The 22,422-nt window shown below is 43.9% G+C and overlaps 1 protein-coding gene across 2 annotated transcripts in view; it reads left to right on the forward strand.

The window, feature by feature from the left end:
- The window catches only part of LOC121862477, a 69,232-nt gene extending 47,178 nt beyond the window's left edge, over positions 1–22,054 (forward strand). Inside the window, exons 2-10 of one of the 2 annotated variants that reach the window (XM_042360779.1) lie at positions 10,935–11,130; positions 12,057–12,250; positions 12,731–12,956; positions 13,391–13,539; positions 15,307–16,483; positions 17,361–18,955; positions 20,283–20,616; positions 21,314–21,549; positions 21,712–22,054. In XM_042360779.1, the coding sequence (XP_042216713.1) occupies positions 10,939–11,130; positions 12,057–12,250; positions 12,731–12,956; positions 13,391–13,539; positions 15,307–16,483; positions 17,361–18,955; positions 20,283–20,616; positions 21,314–21,549; positions 21,712–21,880 (4,272 nt within the window). In that variant the 5' untranslated portion in view covers positions 10,935–10,938 and the 3' untranslated portion in view covers positions 21,881–22,054. The remainder of the gene's footprint in view (positions 1–10,934; positions 11,131–12,056; positions 12,251–12,730; positions 12,957–13,390; positions 13,540–15,306; positions 16,484–17,360; positions 18,956–20,282; positions 20,617–21,313; positions 21,550–21,711) is intronic. The other variant, XM_042360780.1, reaches the window with a different exon arrangement.
- Positions 22,055–22,422: the final 368 nt, after the last annotated feature.

Here is a 22,422-nt window from a genome sequence, read left to right on the forward strand (position 1 = left end):
CCCCACCACCATGCCACCACCACCACCACCACACACCTACCATACCACCACCACCACCACCTGCCATACCACCACCACCACCACCTCACACCCCATGCCACCACCACCACCACCACACCTACCATACCACCACCACCACACCTCTCTCCACCACCACCTCACACCTACCATGCCACCACCACCACCACCTCACCTACCATACCACCACCACCACACACCTCCACCTACCATACCACCACCACCACCACACAACACCTACCATACCACCACCACCACACCTCCACCCACCATACCACCACCACCACCACCTCACACCCTGCCATACCACCACCACCACCACTCACCTACCATGCCACCACCACCACCACCTCAACCTACCATACCACCACCACCACACCTACCATACCACCCACCACCACCACACCTCACACCTACCATACCACCACCACCACCACCGCACACCACCATACCACCACCACCACCTCCCACCACCATACCTCCACCACCACCACCACCACCATACCACCACCACCACCACCACACACCTACCATACCACCACCACCCCACCCCACCTACCATACACCACCACCACACACACCTGCCACCACACCACCTCACACCTACCATGCCACCACCACCTCACCCACCATACCACCACCACCACCACACCTCCACCCACCATGCCACCACCACCACCTCACACCTACCACCACCACCCACCTCACACCCTACCACCACCACCACCACACCTCCCACCTACCATACCACCACCACCACCTCCACACCCTACCATACCACCACCACCACCTCACACCTACCATGCCACCACCACCACCACCACACACCTACCATACCACCACCACCACACCTCCACCTACCATGCCACCACCACCTCCTCACCACCATACCACCACCACTTCACCACCTCCACCTGCCATGCCACCACCACCACCCACCACCTACCATGCCACCACCACCACCACCACCACACACCCACCATGCCACCACCACCACCACCTCACACCTACCATGCCACCACCACACCTCACACCTACCATACCACCACCACCACCACCACCTCACACTACCATGCCACACCCACCACCACCACCTACCATGCCACCACCACCACCCACCCCACACCCACCATCCCACCACCACCACCACCACCTCCCACCTACCATACCACCACCACCTCCACACCTACCAACCACCACCACCACCACCTCCACACCTACCCACCACCACCACCACCACCTCCACCTACCATACCACCACCACCACCACCTCACCATACCACCACCACCACCACCTCCTACCATCCACCACCACCACCACCTCCACCTGCCAGCCACCACCACACCTCACACCCTGCACCATACCACCACCACCACCACACCTCACACCTACCATGCCACCACCACCACCACCTCACACCTACCATACCACCACCACCACCTCACACTCCACCCTGCCACCACCACCACCACACCTGCCATACCACCACCACCACACCTCCACACCTACTGCCACCACCACCCTCCACCTACCAGCCACCACCACCACCACCTCACACCCCATGCCACCACCACCACCACCTCCACCCTCCATGCCACCACCACCTCACACCTACAGCCACCACCACCACCACCACACTCACCTGCCATGCCACCACCACCACCACCTCACACCTGCCATACCACCACCACCACACCTCACACCTGCAGCCACCACCACACCACCACACCTCCACACCTACCATGCCACCACCACCACCACCTCACACCTACCTACCACCACCACCACCTCACACCTACCATACCACCACCACCACCACACCTCCCCACACCTGCATGCCACCACCACCACACCTCACACCTACCATACCACCCCCACCCCCACCACCTACCACCAACCACCACCTCCCACCTACCATCCACCACCACACCTCACCTACCATACCACCACCACCACCACACCTCCACCATACCACCACCACCACCACCTCACACCTACCATGACCACACCACACCTCACCTACCATACCACCCACCACCACCACACCTCACCCACCATACCACCACCACCACCACCTCCACCTACCATACCACCACCACCTCACACCTACCATACCACCACCACCACCACCTCCACACCTACCATACCACCACCACACCTCACACCTACCATACCACCACCACCACACCTCACACCTACCATACCACCACCACCACCACCTCCACACCTTACCACCACCACCTCACACCTACCATACCACCACCACCACCACACCCCTCCACCTACCATGCCACCACCACCACCACCTCACACCTACCATACCACCACCACACCTCCCACACCACCAACCACCACCACACCACACCTCACACCCACCATACCACCACCACCACCTCACACCTACCATACCACCACCACCACCTCACACCTACCATACCACCACCACCACCACCACCACCACCTACCATGCCACCACCACCACCACACCTCACACCCACCATACCACCCACCACCACCACACCTCACACCTCACCATACCACCACCACCACCACACCTCACACCCTCATACCACCACCACCCACCTCACACCTACCATACCACCACCACCACCACACCTCCACACCTACCATACCACCACCACCACCACCTCACACCTACCATACCACCACCACCACCGCACACCTACCATGCCACCACCACCACCACACCTCACACCTACCATACCACCACCACCACCACCTCACACCTACCATGCCACCACCACCACCACCTCCCACCTGCCATACCACCACCACCACCTCCACACCTACCATACCACCACCACCACCACCTCACACCTACCATCCACCACCACCACCACACCTCACACCTACCATACCACCACCACCACCACCTCACCTACCATACCACCACCACCACCACACCTCACACCTACCATACCACCACCACCACCACACCTCCACACCCGCATACCACCACCACCACCACCTCCACCACCTGCCTACCACCACCACCACCTCACACACCTACCATACCACCACCACCACCACCTCCACCTACCATACCACCACCACCACCTCCACACCTACCATACCACCACCACCACCACCTCACACACCTGCCATCCACCACCACACCTCCACCCACCATGCCACCACCACCACCACCTCACACCCACCACACCACCACCACCACCACACCTCACACCTACCATACCACCACCACCACCACACCTCACACCCTGCCTGCCACCACCACCACCACACCTCCACCCACCATACCACCACCACCACCACACCTCCACACCTACCATACCACCACCACCACCACCTCACACACCTACCATACCACCCACCACCCACCTCACACCTACCATACCACCACCACCACCACCTCACACCTACCATACCACCACCACCACCACACCTCACACCTACCATACCACCACCACCACCACCCTCACACCCACCATACCACACCACACCACCTCACACACCTACCATACCACCTCCACCACACCTCCACCTACCATACCACCACCACCACCACACACCTCACACCTACCATACCACCACCACCACCACACCTCACACACCTACCACACCCACCAGTATTTTATTTTGTTCACGGAGTCGTCCCAAACATGTCGGTTTATAAGAGGCTGGCCAAAAGCTTTGAATATTTACCTATTTTAAGCGTCATAGTCGCGTGTTGTCGTACGCGTCCAGGATATAATGCTGCTTTTCTTTTGTTTTGGTGTTAGTGTCGTCCATGGCCACCAGAGGCGCTGTGTTGTTTACAAATGGGTAATAGTGGTGTGTTAGTGTCGTCCATGGCCACCAGAGGCGCTGTGTTGTTTACAAATGGGTAGTAGTGGTGTGTTAGTGTCGTCCATATTACCAGAGGCGCTGTGTTGTTTACAAATGGGTAGTAATTAGTCGTTAAGAAGAAACTATAATATATTAATGGAATTTTATCTTTTATTTTAGAAAATATGTATAGTAATTGGTATTAATAGTTGTTAGTGGTGGTGGTGATGCTGGTAGTAGTGGTGGTGGTGGTAGTAGTGGTGGTGGTTGGTAGTAGTAGTGGTGGTGGTGGTAGTAGTGGTAGTTATTATGGTAGTAGTAGGTGATGGTAGTAATAGTGGTAGTAGGACTATTGAGGCTAATGTTAGTGGTTGTTGGGAGAGGATTGTGGTAGTGGTAGTGATGGTGGGCCAACGTTAACAAGGTTGTGGTAGTAGTGGTCGGGATCCATCACCTACCACAACCACCATTACCTCCCACCATCTCCTACCACCACCACCTCCTATCGCCACCCCCCACCTACCACCATTACCCATCACCCTAACCTACAACTATCTTCTTAAATTTTTGTTGCTATCTACCACCACTACCACCATCAACCACCATCGTCAGTGTGTGGAGAGTTTGCTGTTCTCTCTCCATGCACACACACACACACACACACACCGCACACACACACACACTTGCGTCACACTATACACAGCTACACACACACACTTGCGTCACACTATACACAGCTACACACACAAACACACACACACACACACACACACACACACACACACACACTTGCGTCACATTATACACAGCGTCACACACACACACACACACACTTGCGTCACACTATACACAGCGTCACACACTTGCGTCACACCTGAGAAGAATGGTCTTTGTTTACATGTTGCGTCACACTTGTAATTAGAAACACCTAGTGGCAACATCCTCTTGAGTGTTGCCATCTGGTCGCTCACTGAATAATGCAAGTTTTGACGCAGTTTTGCTTATTTCTTAGTATTTTGGAGGAGAATGGATGGAATTTAAGTGAATCTTGAAGAATGATAAAGAATTTGAAGGTATTTTGAAGGTATTGAAAGGTTTTGTAATGGAAATATTTTTTTATAAGTACAACTGTTAAGGATTTGTGACATGGTAGTATCAGTAGGTTGAGGTTAGTGTTAAGTGTGGTTGGGGGTGTGGTGCAGTGTTATGTGTAATAGGGGTGTGGTTGAGATAGTGAGTGTGTGAGGGAGGTGTGGTAGGGTGTGGTGAGGATGTGGTAGGGAGGTGTGTGAGGAGGTGTGTGGGGTGTGGATGTTGAGAGGTATGTGAAAGGTATGGAATGGGATGTGTGAGGAAGTGTGAAAGATGTGGTGAAGTGTGGTAGGGTATGTGGAGTATGTGATATGTGTAGGGAGTTGTGGAAATGTGTAGAGTAATGTGAGAAGGTGTGTGGAAGTGTGAGGGGAGTGTGGATGAGGTGTGTGAAGTGTGTTTAGGTGTGGTATGAGAGATATGTGAAGGGTGTGAAGAAATGTGTGAGATGTGAAATTATTATCACTGCTAAGCTCAAATTGACCAGTTCATCATAAGCCTAGTCGAGTGTGGCTCATGGGGTGTGGAGAGAGAGAGAGAGATCAACAACGGTGAACTCGAAGCCCAACCAACCCACCCACCCACCCAGGCCCCACCCACCCCACCCAGGCCCACCCACCCACTCAAGGCCTCGACTCCTGATCTGGCAACACTGTAAGACGCTAGTAACATTGATAGGCCTAAAATTTTAACCCCTCCCCCTCTCTCCCTCCTTGGGTAGAGTTGTAAGACACATAGGCCTATAGCGAGAAAGTTACAAGAAGAAAAATCAATTTGCAATATGTGGGTCAGGGGCAGTGGGTTGCCGTGGGTCTGCTGTGGGTTGCTGGGAGAGAGAGGGGTGGGGTCGTCTCTTCGCTACGTGACTGAGTTTATTTACATGGCGGCCATTCGAATAAACTCTTAGATACTTAATTTTATATATTCAGTATTATTCTATCTTATATTATTAATTCATGTAATATTTTAGGAATAGTTTTTTGTTTTGTATTAGAGGAATTTATAAATTATAGGAAGAAACAGGAAATTGAAGAAAAAAAATGTATTTGGTCGTGGTGATGAAGTAACATAAACGAGTTGTTCTGGGATGGAGGGAAACATGAGCCACTTTTGATTTATTTATTGTTATTGTTGTTATTGTTGTTGTTGTTGTTGTTGTTGTTGTTGTTGTAGTAGTAGTAGTAGTAGTAGTAGTAGGCCATTTACTACCTTCAACCACACCATAGTACTGCCGTAGTTGTCAGGCCCAGTTCCTCCCGTGGGCCTGATGCAGCCTCAGTAACCTGCCTCTGTCCGGACCCAGTTTTTTATGGTCGTTCATTTTCGCGTTTTTCACTTTCATCTGTTGGTTAGGGTTTGGTTAGGGTTTGGTTTCGTTAGGTGAGTTGGGTTTTGTTAGTGGTTGGGTTTAGTTAGGGTTGGGTTAGGGGTTGTTAATGGTTGGGTGAGCTGATAGGTTTGGCAGGTGGGGGTTTTATTGCGTGGTGAGGTGGTGGTTTGGTTGGTTAGGCAGGTGGTTGGTTAGGTGGTGGTGTGGTGGTGTTGGCCAGGTGGTTTTGTTAGGGGTGGTGTTGAGGGCTGGTGTTGGTGGTTAGGTGTGGTGGTAGGTGGTGGTAGGGTTGGTGGTTTGGTAGGGATGAATGGGGTTTGGTTAGGGGTAGGTTAGGCTGAGGTAAGGTTGAGTTAGGTTTAATTGAGGTTTGGTGATTGAGCAGGCTATTGGCTTGAGGTGAGTTGGTTGGCTAATTGAGTTCAGGCCAAGGTTAGGTGGTGGTGTGATGAGTTGGTGGTGGGTTAGGTGGTGGTGGTTGAGTTAGGTGTCACAGCATGCTGAGGTTGTGTAGCTTACTGTCTGGGTAGTTTGCTTTGTTTACTCATTCCCCACAATTGTTGCTGTGGTGGTGTGTGTGTGTGTGTGTGTGTGTGTGTGTGTGTGTGTGTGTGTGTGTGTGTGTGTGTGTGTGTTTAATTATTACGGTGATTATATCGAGTAGAAAATAGTTTGAAGGTTGTTTGGTGAGAGTAAACATATATACATACATACATACATACATACATACATACACACTGTACATGCATACATACATATATACATACATCCGCACTGTACATACATATATACATACCTACATACATACACACTATATATACATACTACTGGTGTATTAAAGCGTAGTGGAGTTATGCAAGAGGTACAGCCTTATTCTGGCAACACTGACGATGACGGTGTTGAGGGGGGGAAGGGAAACCTCTTGTTGTGTGGGTCTGGCAACAGTGGTGACTAGCGAGGCGTGATGGGTGGTGGTGGTGGAAGGTCCTAGGGATGGGTGGTGGTGGTGGTAATGGAAGGTCCTAGGGATGGGTGGTGGTGGTGGTGATGGAAGGTCCTAGGGATGGGTGGTGGTGGTGGAAGGTCCTAGGGATGGGTGGTGGTGGTGGTGGGAAGGTCCTAGGGATGGGTGGTGGTGGTGGTGATGGAAGGTCCTAGAAGGTCCTAGGATGGGTGGTGGTGGTGGTGGTGGTGGTGGAAGGTCCTAGGGGATGGGTGGTGGTGGTGGTGGTAATGGAAGGTCCTAGGGATGGGTGGTGGTGGGTAATGGATGGTGATAACGACCCCCAGCCAGATACTCATAATACGGACAATAATAATAATAACTTATTTTTTATATATAATGGTGATAGTTTAGTTATTATTGGTGATAGTTTAAATAATAATGGTGATAATTTAAATACATTATATAAAATAATTTAGTCACGTTCCAAAGCCAACATTATCCAACTTTATTTAGCTAAATTATTCACAAATCAACATCCAGTAGTGAGGTGTTTACAATCTTGATTTATATCGTGATTTAACTATTTTCTCGGGTCTTTAAACATTTTCAATCAATATGACGGGAAAATAGAAGCAGTTAATGTGATTTTAGGAGTAATTTACACCTCCTAACCTCCAAAACTAATCTACCCACACGAAATTCACTTCAATCCCCACGAGAATAATTTCAGAATCATTATATATTTTTATTCCTGTCTGATCATTCTTTTAAGACTAGTTCCTATGAGTTCATTGGAGGGAATAGTGTAATAGCCGAAAATAGGAGGTGTCTTGCCTACTTACTTACGTTTCCTGTATTGAGGAGTCATTTGTCCACCCTCAAGGAGAATAGTTACGTGAGAATGACCCTAATAAACGCCTAACAATGGTACACAAAGGCTTAACCCACACACACTCACTAAAGATTATTTATTGTTAAGTAATATATTAAATATTGTTTATTTAATGTGGGCGACGCGAGACTGGTATAGCCAAGCACACACTACCCACTGCTGCCCACACAACACCCACGCTATGGTAACCTCACCCATACCACCACACCCATACCACCACTACGGTAACCTCACCCATACCACCACACCCATACCACCACTACGGTAACCTCACCCATACCACCACACTACGGTAACCACACTAATACCACCACACTACGGTAACCACACTAATACCACCACACTACGGCAACCACACTATTTATGGTACAAATAGCTAGTTATTCGACTATTGTTACTATTTGTGGTAGGAATCATTTATAAATTATGAAAGAACTCGCAATCGATATAATCAGTATTAGGTAGTATATAACGAACTAAATATAGTACTAGTTGGTATATTGGTGTGTGTATGTATTTATGTATGTATGTGTATGTATGTATGTATGTATGTATGTATACTTAAATTTAATATACGTGGGTGTATGACATGTAACACTTCTGTGACTGGTGTGTGGGAACAGGTAGGCACTAGGAAAGAGCTATTAGATTATTTGGTTCTATTTTTACAACCCAGAGGAGACGTGTAGGAACTAGTGAGGAGGAGGAGGAACAAGTAAGGAGGAGGAGGAGGAACAAGTAAGGAGGAGGAGGAAGAACAACTGAGGAAGGAGCCGTTTATTTGACCGTCTTCTTGGCCTCCACAAGTTCATGGCCAAGTCCCTGCGGTTGCCTTTAGTGCGTCGAACTTTGCCAAATAACCCAACGTTAAATATATTATAGAGTTCTAACTATTTTTGGGGGGTTATTAGATATTATATTGTTTGATATTTTGACAGTTTAATTAGTTGTTTGGTTGTAATTAGTTGTTTTTCTGGTTAAATGATGCGAGGCTGAGAGAATTAACGTCCGTGGGTTTGGGTTGGCTACACTGGTGAGGAGGGATGCGTCAGCAACACACTCCATATTGCCAACCAGGTTTTATTTATTTTTTATCATTTATTATTATTTCAAAGCTTGTTATAATTTATTTTATACGTAGTTTATTGCCAGTACACTTAACAGCTTAATTAAATAATGTATTATTTCGTAAAACGCTGTAAACTACTTCGTTAAAGCAAAGACGACGAATGAATGGTCAATAAACTAAGAGTTGTCGTTGGTTGCAAGGCCTTGTGAGTGCACCGAGTGGCCAACAAGTAAATTTGAAGTCCATTTAATATACAACAACCTGAGTCAGTCAGTGAGTCAGTATTTATCACCACCAGAAGGAGAAAATGACGTGACTCACCTAGTCAGTGATTCAAGTGAGTCAGAAATTAATTACATCATAGGTTTTATAGTAAAATATTAAGTAATTTGTGAAGGTGTTATTAAGGGAGTATATATATAACAGCAAGTCTATATATTTGTCCTAAATAAAATAATCCCTGAATAAATCTTAACCTACGTATATAAATAATACTAAATATACACAAACGTATAAATTAGTTATATCATTAGTTAATTAGGTGATTAGTGAAGAGGTTAATAAGGGATGATAAATATAATCAGTCTATAATTACCCTAAATAAAATAATCAATTAATAAATCTTAACCTACGTATATAAATAATACGAAATATACACAAAATAAAGTATAAATTAGTTATATATACTTAATTACAACCTTAAAAAGTAATGATATATAATTACCAGAGCTTCCCTCAGATCACAGCCTATATAGGGAAGAAATCAACCCTTGTATATTTTAACCATTTTAACTCATAAATGTTGTATAGATTGTGTATTTTGTACTATACTCATGTATTTTTTACTCCAATAGTCACGTTTGTCGTCATAATACACCGGAAATGTGTTTGTTTGGGAATATTTGGCTGTTTTATTAAGGCTTGTTTAGAGGCCCCACTACCCAGTCCGTGTTTCATGTGGGTCTGGTTAGTTATTGTTACTTTTGGCTACTTTTTGACTTTAATTTGTTATTTTTTTTAGTTTTGTTACTTTTTGGACTTTAATTTGTTACTTTTGTTGTTGTTACTTTTTGGAATTTAATGTTACTTGTACTTTTTGCTACTTTTTGGACTTTAATTTGTTACTTTTGTTATTGTTACTTTTTGGATTTTAATTTGTTACTTTTTTATTTATTTTGTTACTTTTTGGACTTTAATTTGTTACTTTTATTACTTTCTGGACTTTAATTTGTTACTTTTGTTACTTTTTGGACTAATTTGTTACCTTTTTATTACTTTAATTATTTTTTGTAGTTTATTTTGTTACTTTACTACTTTTACTTTTTATTTTGTTACTTTTACTACTTTTATTAGTGACTCGAGTATTCAATATATTCTTCCTTAATATTAATAGGTTTTATAGTTAGGTGAGGTAAGGTCATGTCAGGTCAGGTCATTAGGTCAAGTTAGGTTAGGGCTGGTTAGGTCAGGTAGTAAAATTTTGTCAATATAGTTTTTATTTTGAGGGCAGGGGGGGTGCTGGATTTGTACCTAACCTAATGTCATTTATATTTACATGGAAATTAACCTAACCTAATGTAACCTAACCTAACAGTAACTTAACCTGACCTAACAATAAAATGTATAATCAAATCTTAGGAAACTTAATATTACATACTTTAGTCATTAGTCTAAGGCCGTTTATCAATAACCAAAAAATTACGTAAAAAATATAATCGATGAAAGCTCGGAAAAATATTGTCGCATAAACTGATATAATTTTCTTGTATATAACAGGAAGATGAGGGCAAGCAGTGTTGAGGAGGTCGGAGGCCATGGCCCGGGTGACCCATGGGAGGTGTTCACAGCACTGGCCATCCTGGTGGTAGAGGGCCGGACCCCTGGTGGCGAGAGAGGCTACCACGCAGGACCCCATTGTCCACTACCACACCAGCTGCAGCATAAACATTCTTGTGACCAAAATGACCACTTGGTGAGTAGGTTATTGTTAGGTTAGTACAGTAAAACTTGGGTTCATTAAATAGAGGTTTCACATCTAACGGACCTTCGATATAATGGACTTAAATCGCCATATAGTTCATTATATTGAGGTTTCACAGTATCATCATTATCATTGTGTATTAGTAATTAAGGTAATAATAATTAATAGAGATGATGACTACACTAATGTTATATAATTCAACCCTTTGACTTAATTCAGGTCAACCCTCAGGCTCTAATTGGGGTCAAGTCCTGTCAATATTATTATTATTACCTGCCCTGTAGATGTATTTTTCTGACTACATAAACTTTTAATATATAGCATCAATATTTTTTGGGCTACAAACTTTTAATATATAGCATCAATATTTTTCTGACTACATAAACTCACAATCTATGTATTATTCTGGCTACATAAACAATCATTATCAAATCATTAAACCCACAAATTCTTTATCATAAAATTACACACAAATCGATACAGTAATTTACAGTTATTTACAGCACCCAGAACATTATACAGTAATTTACAATTATTTACAGCACCATAAACATTATACAGTAATTTATAGTTATTTACCCAGAACATTATACAGTAATTTATAGTTATTTATATCACCCAGAACATTATACAGTAATTTATAGTTATTTATATCACCCAGAACATTATACAGTAATTTATAGTTATTTATATCACCCAGAACATTATACAGTAATTTATAGTTATTTATATCACCCAGAACATTATACAGTAATTTATAGTTATTTATATCACCCAGAACATTATACAGTAATTTATAGTTATTTATATCACCCAGAACATTATACAGTAATTTATAGTTATTTATATCACCCAGAACATTATACAGTAATTTATATCGTTATTTACGCCACCCTAAAGGTTATTCTTACTTCCAGTGCATGCAAGCCGGGGCCCTGGTGCGGCAGTTGCGGGTAATGTGGGGGGTCGGTGTGAGTGTCAGCCTGGAGGTGTTAGTCGCACCAGAGTGCCACCATGGAGCAGCACTTGCCACCACGCTCGACACCACCACCGCCCCCTCCCAGAACCTGCGCCTCATTGAACAGTGGAACTTCACCATCTATGACCGCAGGTGACGTAATGTGAGGTTACGTTCGAGCCTTGGAACATTGAACATTTGAGGTACAAGTAACTTAAACTTATTCGACGCCTGGAGGGGAATGAGGAGAATGTAACACCTGGTAATGTTGAATGAGATACAGCTGGGATTGCTGTACAGATGCCGCAGCTACTTCACTCCTGAGCATTTGCATCAAGTATATAAGGGATTCATTGGTCCTAACTTTGAGTACTGCTCTCATATATGGGGCAGCTCTTCAACTGTTAGATAGGGTGGAATCAAAGGCTTATTAACTCTCCTCCTTTAGTTGATAATCTATCTTCTCTTCACCACAATGTTGCTTCACTCTCCCTCATTTACAGGTACTTTAATGGTCACACTATAATAACCCGTTATAGTACAGGTAAACCCCGGGTAAACTTCAGGTAAACCCCAGGTAAACTTCAGGTCATTTACAGGTAAACTCTCTCTCACGCAGTACCATTTTTCCAGGCTCCCAGACGCAGCAGCTACTGGTTGGTCCCTGATGGCAGCTGTGCGTTCCTTCCTCCACTTCTCGCAGCTGTCCGCCTGGCTGAGCGTCTCCAGGGGGCGGCGGCCACCCAACGTACTCTGCCGCCTCACGGTCACGTCGCCCGTCTTCTGTTCCAAGTTCACCGAGGAAGCGGAGGAGCATGTGTTTCCCATCGCTTATATGGGGCAGGAGACTTCTATTAAGGTGAGCTGTTGACTGGTTTATTTCCTATTTTTTCTACTTTTTTATATATTTTTTTTTATATTTTTCCTATTTTTGTCCTATTTTCTATTTTGTTCTATTTTTCTCCTCCTCTCTATCTTAATAGAACTAGTTAGTCTTATTTATTGTTAGTCTATTAATTAAAGTTCCTATTACAACATAAGTCTCATCCAAGTTTATTGTGTTTTTTAAGTTTTGTATCACGTTTTTTGTCATAATTTTACTGTGGAAGATTTTAGCATTGGTGTTTGTTTGGGAGGGGGGTTACCATACTATACTGTCATTACCTTTACTTGAGTAGCACTTAGGAAGACACTTAAGATCTGAGGGTATTATTACAAGACACTCGAGATCATTCTACACCTACCGTACTTAACATCTGGACAATAACATCGGTAAAAATCTTTTCATCGCAGGTGGCCGTACGTTCACTCCCTCGCAGCGACAAGGTACCAGTGGTGGTGTGTCCCGAGCCCCACGATGAGGAGGAGGTGGAGGTGGTCGACGAGTCACCGGCAGACAGCTGTACTTCTGGGTACTCTTCGAACAAGACCGACATGACCAGGTGATTTGATTTTGCTGTCGTTAATGTTTAAAATTTATTATATGGTGATTATCTAAAGTGTAATTATTTGTCTCTAATGAACAATAATTTGATTTGCTTGGGTCTATAATTTATTCTATGGTGATTATAATAGTCTAATATTGTTCCTATAATGACCAGATGATTTGATTTTACTGTCCATAGGTCTAAAATTTATTATATGGTGATTATCTAAGGTCTAATGATTTATCTCTAATGAACAGTAATCTACAGTAAATGGAAATAATTATTCTCTAATGAGCGGTTAATGATAGAATTTTCTTATAATTACCCAATATCCACCAATGTTTACACTAGCCATCAACTCTATAGGGCTAAACTCAGACAGATTCTCGAACATTATATACCCTTTCTACGCTAACCTGTCCCATAAGCCACGCCCCTCATCTATACCTATCACCTGATTGGTTCCCTTGAGTGTCTCCCCACACCCTCCCCCGACTGAGTGTATTTATATCGATCTTTTATAATAAATATTTAACATCTTCTCTCAAGTGTTAATGTCTTGAAATAATTAAAATTTTTGCTATTCTAGTTATTTAACATTATTTTAGCTAACAACAGGTCTACTGGCCAATGGTAAACACTGTTCGAACTTTTCTATGAACCAATCAGAAGGGGGGGGGGGCGTGGTTTATGGACCAGGTTACCGTGGAAATACCATAGTAACTTAACTAAGGTAATTTAAGGTTGAACGACGCGGCATTAGTTTGTTTGAATTGTCTACGAACCAATCAGCTATTAATATAGAAGTAGGGGGCGTGGCTTATGGGCCAGACTACCGTGGAAATACCGTAGTAGCTGTTTGTAATGACCACAGGGAAATTAATATCATGATTACAACAGTTAACACTTAGGGTTGAGAGGTCGTTAGGAGTCTTGTAGTCACAAAATAGTCGGCCAGGTTGATTTAGGGTTCCAGGACTATTTTTAGGGTTCCAGGACTATTTATAGGGTTCCAGAATTATTTTTAGGGTTCCAGGACTATTTTTAGGGTTCCAGGAATATTTTTAGGGTTCCAGGAATATTTTTAGGGTTCCAGGATTATTTTTAGGGCTCCAGGTTGACTATTTTAGGGTTCCAGGAATATTTCAGAGCTCCAGGTCCTGTGGTGATGTTAACTTTGCAATTAATAAGTTAACTTTATATTTAATACTAGTAATTAATATGTAGATCAAACTAGACAATTAATTAAGGTCTGGTAATATTATTGGCATCACAGGATTAGTCGTCTATTTAATTAAGGTCTTTAATGATTAGTTAATGAAATATATCTGGAAAATAATCAACGGTTTTAAAGAGTTTTGGCAAGATGATGAAATATATTTAGTGTGATACATAAGGTTGTTAGTTTTTATACAGAGTTAAGATAGTCTCTAAAGCACAGGGGATGGTAATGATTGGAATGCTGTATGTATTAAATAGCAGAGATAATAAGCTATTTTAGATGCTATTAGTAGGGATCTTTAGTGCCCTCTGATGTACTATTGCAGTATATAAATTACAGCTCATTTTTTCACTTTGGGTTGAGGAATGAGGGTTATTTTACATGGGATATATTAAAGTCTTGATAATTTCCTGTTTGGGGAGATTTTTGATCGATGGATAAATTTCCCGTGTTTACTTTACAGATGCGATGATTATTTATGGATATGTTAAACTCTTGAATATTTTCCTGTTTGGGGAGATTTTTGATCGGTGGATAAATATTCCGTGTTTAATTTACAGATGCGACGACGACTTGAGGAGAAGCGTGATGAAGGCGAGACTGGCAGAGAACACCCGCATCAGTCGCAGCGAATCCCCGGACACCCAACTCGGGGAATCCCTCTTGGATCCGCCAAACTCCCTCACCCGTTTCCCCCGTCGCTACCAGTCGCCGTCGCGGTCTGGCTCCCCGTCTCTGGAAACTCCCGAACACCTCATATGCCGACACAGACCCCCGGCCCCGCAGAACGCCAGGCCCCCCGACATTGGCATGGTTTTGGGACCGACTCCGCCCTCCCATCCGTTCTCTTGGACCCAGGCGAGGTATCCGATGACTCCGGTTGTCCATCAGGCCTCTGCGGATTCGCTCTGCCCGCCCGACGCCGAAGCATTACATCATCACCACCAACAACATCACCAACATCACCACCAACAGCAGCTTCACCACCAACATCAACATCCCTACAGGTTCGACTACTCGGGTCCCTCCTATCAACAGTATCAACGGCCGCAGCTCGTCTATAATCGTCCGCATATGTGCTGGCCGCAGGTCGAGCCGGCGATGCAGCACAATCCGCAGCACGTCGCCCCACATCCCTTACGGAACCATCTCTCGGCCAGCCCCCGCAGCTACGACAAACCTCGGGGCCAGGTGTCCCCGAGAGGCGGGAAATACCAGCATTATCCCGAGTACCAGATGCCAGAACAACAGGAATATCCTCTACCCACAGGAGAGTACCCAGACCCTTCACCAACCAGACCTGTGGGGGAGTACCAGAAGACCGATCCGTATACGAGGCTGATGTCGACGAGGGGACAGTACCCGGACGTTAGAGCGGCGAAGACCAGGGATTATACCCCGTGCCGAGACCAGGGGCTCAAACGTCGAGGAGAGTGCTCTAGCGAATGGGAATGCCAGACCGACCATCAACACGGCAAGAGGGAATACTTCAAACAGTTCTCGTCCGAAAGCGAACCCTGTAGCTCTAGAGTAGCAGGCGGGAGCACAAGGGTCAAACAGAGCCTCGACAAGCCTGGCGGGCCGACGAAAGAAGCTCGACAAGACCTTCCCGAGATAATGGACGATCAACTCAGACCCAGTTGTTCGCACACGGGGAAGCATTTATGTTCCAGTATAGAGGACCTGACTGAAGTAGGCAGGAAAGAGGAACTCAGACCAACACAGCCTCATCCTAAAGTGAGTTTATTGTAGTACAGTATTTATAATAAGTCTTCAGGGTCCACACTCCTGTAGTGAATATCTCCACAATACTCTTTCCACGGTAACCTGGCCCCATTAAACCACGCCCCCTGCTTCTATACTAATAGCTGATTGGTTCATAGATAATTCAAACAGTGTTCACCATTGGCCAGTAGACCTGTTGTTAGCTAAAATAATGTTCAATATCTGGACTATCAAAATGTAAATTATTTCAAGACATTAACACTTGAGAGACGATGTTAGAAAATGTTAGATATTTATCATAAAAGATCAATATAAATACACTCAGCCCGGGGGGGGGGACACTCGGGGGAACCAATCGGGTATTAGCTATAGACGAGGGGCGGGGTAAGACACTCGGGGGAACCAATCAGGTATTAGCTATAGACGAGGGGCATGGCTTATTGGACAGGTAAGTGTAGAAAGGGTACAGTGTAATTCCCCCACTTGATGTTACTGAAGCACATAAATCAATCAATAGAGATCTTACAATATAGATTTTATTAACTTTTAAAACTTAGTAATAATGTCTTGTGTAACTCTATTAATGGCTTCTCAACAAGTAGTTAAGTGTCATATAACTATTAATGGCTTCTGAACAAGTAGTTAAGTGTCATATAACTATTGATGGCTTCTGAACAAGTAGTTAAGTGTCATATAACTATTGATGGCTTCTCAACAAGTAGTTAAGTGTCATATAACTATTGATGGCTTCTGAACAAGTAGTTAAGTGTCATATAACTATTGATGGCTTCTCAACAAGTAGTTAAGTGTCATATAACTATTAATGGCTTCTGAACAAGTAGTTAAGTCATTCAAATATTAATTAATTTATGATTTTGTTTTCTTTAAGGAACTAAAACAAGAATTGAAAAACAGAGGAGACGTCGTCAGCCCGGGCCACTTGTTCCGCAACAAGTTCAACTTTGAGCTGACACCCAGGGAGACCATGGAGATACTCAGCGTTCTACGGCAGCCGACTCCCGTCCCGCCTCTACGGATCGACCGGCACAGGAACAAATCCGCCACGGAATCTCCTGGAGGCTCGTGCGAGTCCAAGACCCTGTCGCGCTATCGGGGCGGAGGCGGCGACGTCGGCAGTAAATCTTGGGACGAGGAGGAAATGAGTGTGAATTTTTTCGAGTCCAGAGAAAAGAAAATTGAAGGGAGGTGTTGGGAGGAAGGGAAGGTCGAGACTCTACGGTGGAAGGAACGGGAGGGTAAGAACGGATGCAGAACGGACGGGAGCGGCGAGAAGACCAGAGAAGTGTCCTGGAATGACTGGAGAGGAAAATCCGGGCCAGGAAACTCCTCCGTCGAGCGTCGAGGACGGGACGGCGAGAAGTGCCATAGGGAGAACTGGGGGAGAGCAACGAAGAGCGGCGTCCGGGAGTTCAACCCAACTCCGGAGAACCTGTTTCTGGAGGCCATAGCTCGGACCGGGGAGAAACATTGTGATATTTCTAGTTGTAAGACATTAGTCGATAGTAGGGAGTCGTATCGGACCAGAGTGTGCACAGATAACAAGACCGGTGAGAAGGTGAACTGCGATGTTAAAGATTTGTGTGGGGGGAAAAGTGCGAGGTCATTTATATCCCAGAGTCAGTCGAGGTGTATTGAGGCGAAGAAGGTCACCCATAAGACTAATTCTTTTACCGCCAACAGCGAACCGACCCGGCCGGTTACCTCGCAGCCGCAGAAACAGACGTCGCAGACTTTGGTCAAGAGCCCGTTCGGTGCGGTTTTATCGAGCATTAAGAGAGAATACGGCCGGGTCTTGGAAGACGAACTCGACCGAGATTCGGCGAAATTAAAACCGTCGAAGGAAAAGGACGCCGTCAAGAGGGCATTGAATTTCGACGACAAGAGATCCGTCGATTCGTTCGCCGAAAAGACCTCGGAGGAGAAAAACACATCCAACGGCAAACTTTTCGGCGGCGAAAAGTTCCACCAGTTGGAACCGGTCGCCCAGACGGTCAACAGAGACGCTAGAGGCGTACGGGACGCTCGTGAAGGTTTTCTAAAGAGTACAAGTTTACTCAAACACCTGATGACTAAAACACACCAACCACCTCGGGGCGCCTCTCAGGACAACGATGGAATGGACTGGAATGAACTGGTGAAGAAAGAAGAAGAGGAACAAGAAGAAGAAGAAGAAGAAGAGGAGGAAGAAGAAGATGATGATAAGATTGAAACACAGGAGATGGAGGTACAGGAAGGAGAAATGGAACTCGTGGACAATGAAGTAGAGAAGATCTGCAACGGTAAGGGGGTCCTGATACCGTCTGCTAGCGAGAAGGCCCAGTTCAGGAGGTCTTTGGACTCTGCGACTAATATGGTCTTTCACAGCAAGACCGGGCTGCCTCTTACGTCCTCTCCAGCGCCTCTTAGGAAGGGGAAGAGGTTCGATTACGACTCAAGTCTCAACACCATCGCTGCGATCAAGAGGTGAGTTACGGAAAAGGGGGTTTGTTTTTGTTTAGCGCTGGTTGGTTGATGTCCTTGTTTCACTGGGTTGGGAGTGGCTCTTAGGATCTTAAATGCAATGTAATGTTAGGTGAGGTTAGGTTAAGTTTCCAGAGAGTATCAATGGTAAAGCTCTCAGACAAGCTTTCAGGAGAGTATCAATGGTAAAGCTCACAGACAAGCTTTCAGGAGAGGCTATCAATTGTAATGCTCACAGATAAGCTTTCCAGAGAGTCTATCAATGGTAAAGCTCAGTGAGTGTGTGAGGTCAGTCATTATTGGAATTAATTACAATATATTAGGTATGAAAGTAGAAGTCATATATATATAACATCATTTAATAGAGATTGGCATTAATAATAGCGTAACAAAGTAATCTAGTCTTATCATCAAGGTATAGATTGGATGTTTTGTTCTTAAGTTAACCTAAAGAAGAATTGGAAGACATGATTAATAAAGGTTATGTCTGGTTCTTGATGATAATACAATGTCCTTTGTGGTGTATTTGTATTAATTGATATTATTATAAGATACAGTCAGCCAAAATACATCTTAAACTTCTGGGAATGTTGGATGTGAGAATGAGTAGAATGTAACACCTGGTAATGATGAATGAGGTGAATGTAGACTTGTTATGTGGGAATAGTTTAATTTTGTTCATATTTGGAGTTGTCAGGAATATATTGGTAGACACAACATAACTTCTGGGAATGTTGGATGTAAGAATGAGTAAAATGTAACACCTGATAATGATGAATGAGGTGAATAATGGAGGCTTGTCATCTAGGAATGGTTTCAGATTCAACGTTCATTTTCCAGATTGTTCTTATAGCCTTTGAGAAGTATTTGGTGAGGGTTTACTCGAGTTGGTTTGTTTATCACCTCCATTATCCCTTGGACCGTACGAAGGTTTACAAGGTCGTTCAGTGTTTAGTTAAAGCCACTTTTCAATTGATGTAACTTAGTATAATCCGAGTCTTTTTTAATTATTTCTTTTCAATTGTCACAACTTAATCTGACACTATTTCTTTTAATTATTCATTTAGACATTTTAGTACTGTATATAGTCATTTATCAATAGACCTTTAAAATAAGGAAATATTTCCTATACAGTATTTATTTTATCTCCTAATGTATGATTCCGACAAACTTAGTAACTATAAACTAAATTAATTCTATTTTTAATTTACATGTTAGTGACCAAATAAAAAGCTGGATATTGTATTATTGTTCCCACATCATCCAGCCTGTGGGTGAGTGCGACTGTTCTGTAACTGACTGACCCTTTACCCCCCAAAAAAATGTTTAGATCGACTTCGTTCCACTGCAGCGCGTTGTACACCTGTGATAATGGGGAGGAACACACCTACACCATCGAGGCTCACGACGTCAGCATGGCCACCACCAAGTCCACGATGATGCAGCTCTCGACGTCGGCCCCGGCCACCGTCACCTGTTCGAACCTACTCGGCAGCTTCGAGGAGTGCGTGTTGAACGGACGACTGGAGCCCGTGTCGACCGTCCAGGGGTTCACGGCCGAGATAGCAGCTTCGGGAGCCTTCTGTCCAGGGCGCACCACCAAGCCGGTCACGGTCTTCTTCTACACCCTCTGTGATAATGACCAGATCTCATCCCCGTATATGGTAAATATATACTTGTGTTACTCTGGTCTTTCTTAGTGTTGGGTGTAGTGTTACGGTGTTGGGTGTAGTGTTACGGTGTTGGGTGTAGTGTTACGGTGTTGGGTACAGTGTTACGGTGTTGGGTGTAGTGTTACGGTGTTGGGTACAGTGTTACAGTGTTGTGTACAGTAAGTTAAAGGTAATTTGTTCATAATTTATTTTAATTCGGTTTTAAATGTTGGTCTTGGTATAATGTCTCGTTTGGCTAAATTAAAAACAAATGCCTCACATTTTTTTCCTTAAATTTTTTTTTTTATATGTATTTATTCATTCTTATAATTATAGTTTGTATATAATTTACTTTACTGTTTAAGAATGTATACTGTACTATACTGTAATGTACTGTACTGTAATGCACTGTACTCTACTATACTGTAATGTACTATACTATACTGTATATGCTGCTTAACCTTAAGTAATCATGTACTATACTGTAATAAACTGTACTGTAATACACTATACTGTACCATACACAAATTCATCTGAAATATTATAGATAATTTTTTTTTAACGAATAGATTTTTAAGAGTTTTAAGAACGTACCTAAAATGTTCCTATATGTCGACAGATGACTAAAAAAAATACCTCAAAATTAGTCGACATGAAAAAAAATATGACTTTCAATATGTTCACTTCACTTAGCCATTTTCTTTCATAGGGTCATATTAACTTGGGCAAGAAGGGTTACCATGTGCCAAATAGAGGAACGGTCCAGGTGACGTTATTCAACCCTCACGGTACTGTAGTGAAGATGTTTGTGGTGATGTACGATCTGTCCGATATGCCGCCCAACTCGCGTACATTTGTCCGTCAACGAACGCTCAACATGCCCGTGGGAGCCAGCGATTCCGATCCTAATGCTCATCAATGGCTTCGTTACCTCATCCATCTCAGGTGTGTGTGTGTGATTTTCTTGTTTATTCGTAATTTTTTTAGCTTTTTTTATCACTACTGTATATATAGAATTTCCATAAACAGTTTCAGTAATTAAGGTAATGAATGATACAGGTACCATCTACAGGTAAATCTCGTTAACACTCGGTTTGTTCTTCACAGGTTCGTCAGTTCTAAGTCCAGTAAAATCTACCTCCATACTGATGTCAGAATGTTAATCTTCCGTAAGAGTGACGCTGATGCGGCCACCCTGCACAAGACCAGCGTACCTTATGAGCTGCGTTCGTTCACACACGGCCCCACCAATCCTAAATTCTCGCCCAGGAAGTAAAAGAAAAGATGAAGTTTTCGTGTTAATGACTGCAGATCGCACTATGAGGATCCTGATTAGTAGTAAGTAAATACTGTGGTGTACTATACTGTGGTGTACTGTACTGAGCTGTACTGTATTGTACTGTACTGTACTGTATTGTACTGTACTAAGCTGTACTGTACTGTACTATACTGAGCTGTATTGTACTGACCTGTATTGTATTGTACTGTATTGTACTGTACTGCACTGTATTGTATTGTACTGTACTATAATGTACTGTACTATACTATACTGTACTGTACTTTACTGTATTGTATTATACTGAAATTGTGATTATTTGTGTTTGGTTGATGAAAATAAAGATATTGGATATTTATTAAACCATTGTAGAAAAATATAAAAGAAACAAAAATTGATGTATTTCTAAAATTATATTCTTAACTAGAGACAAACCTACACACACACTACACATTTATTGAAGAAACTACCATGTAACCATATCACAAATTATTCTTTTTTCTTTTCTAACAAGGACTTGAACAGGGGAGGGGGGGGGGGTT

Source organism: Homarus americanus, unplaced genomic scaffold (genome assembly GCF_018991925.1).
Source record: "Homarus americanus isolate GMGI-L3 unplaced genomic scaffold, GMGI_Hamer_2.0 scaffold31037, whole genome shotgun sequence".
Lineage (NCBI taxonomy): Eukaryota > Metazoa > Arthropoda > Malacostraca > Decapoda > Nephropidae > Homarus > Homarus americanus.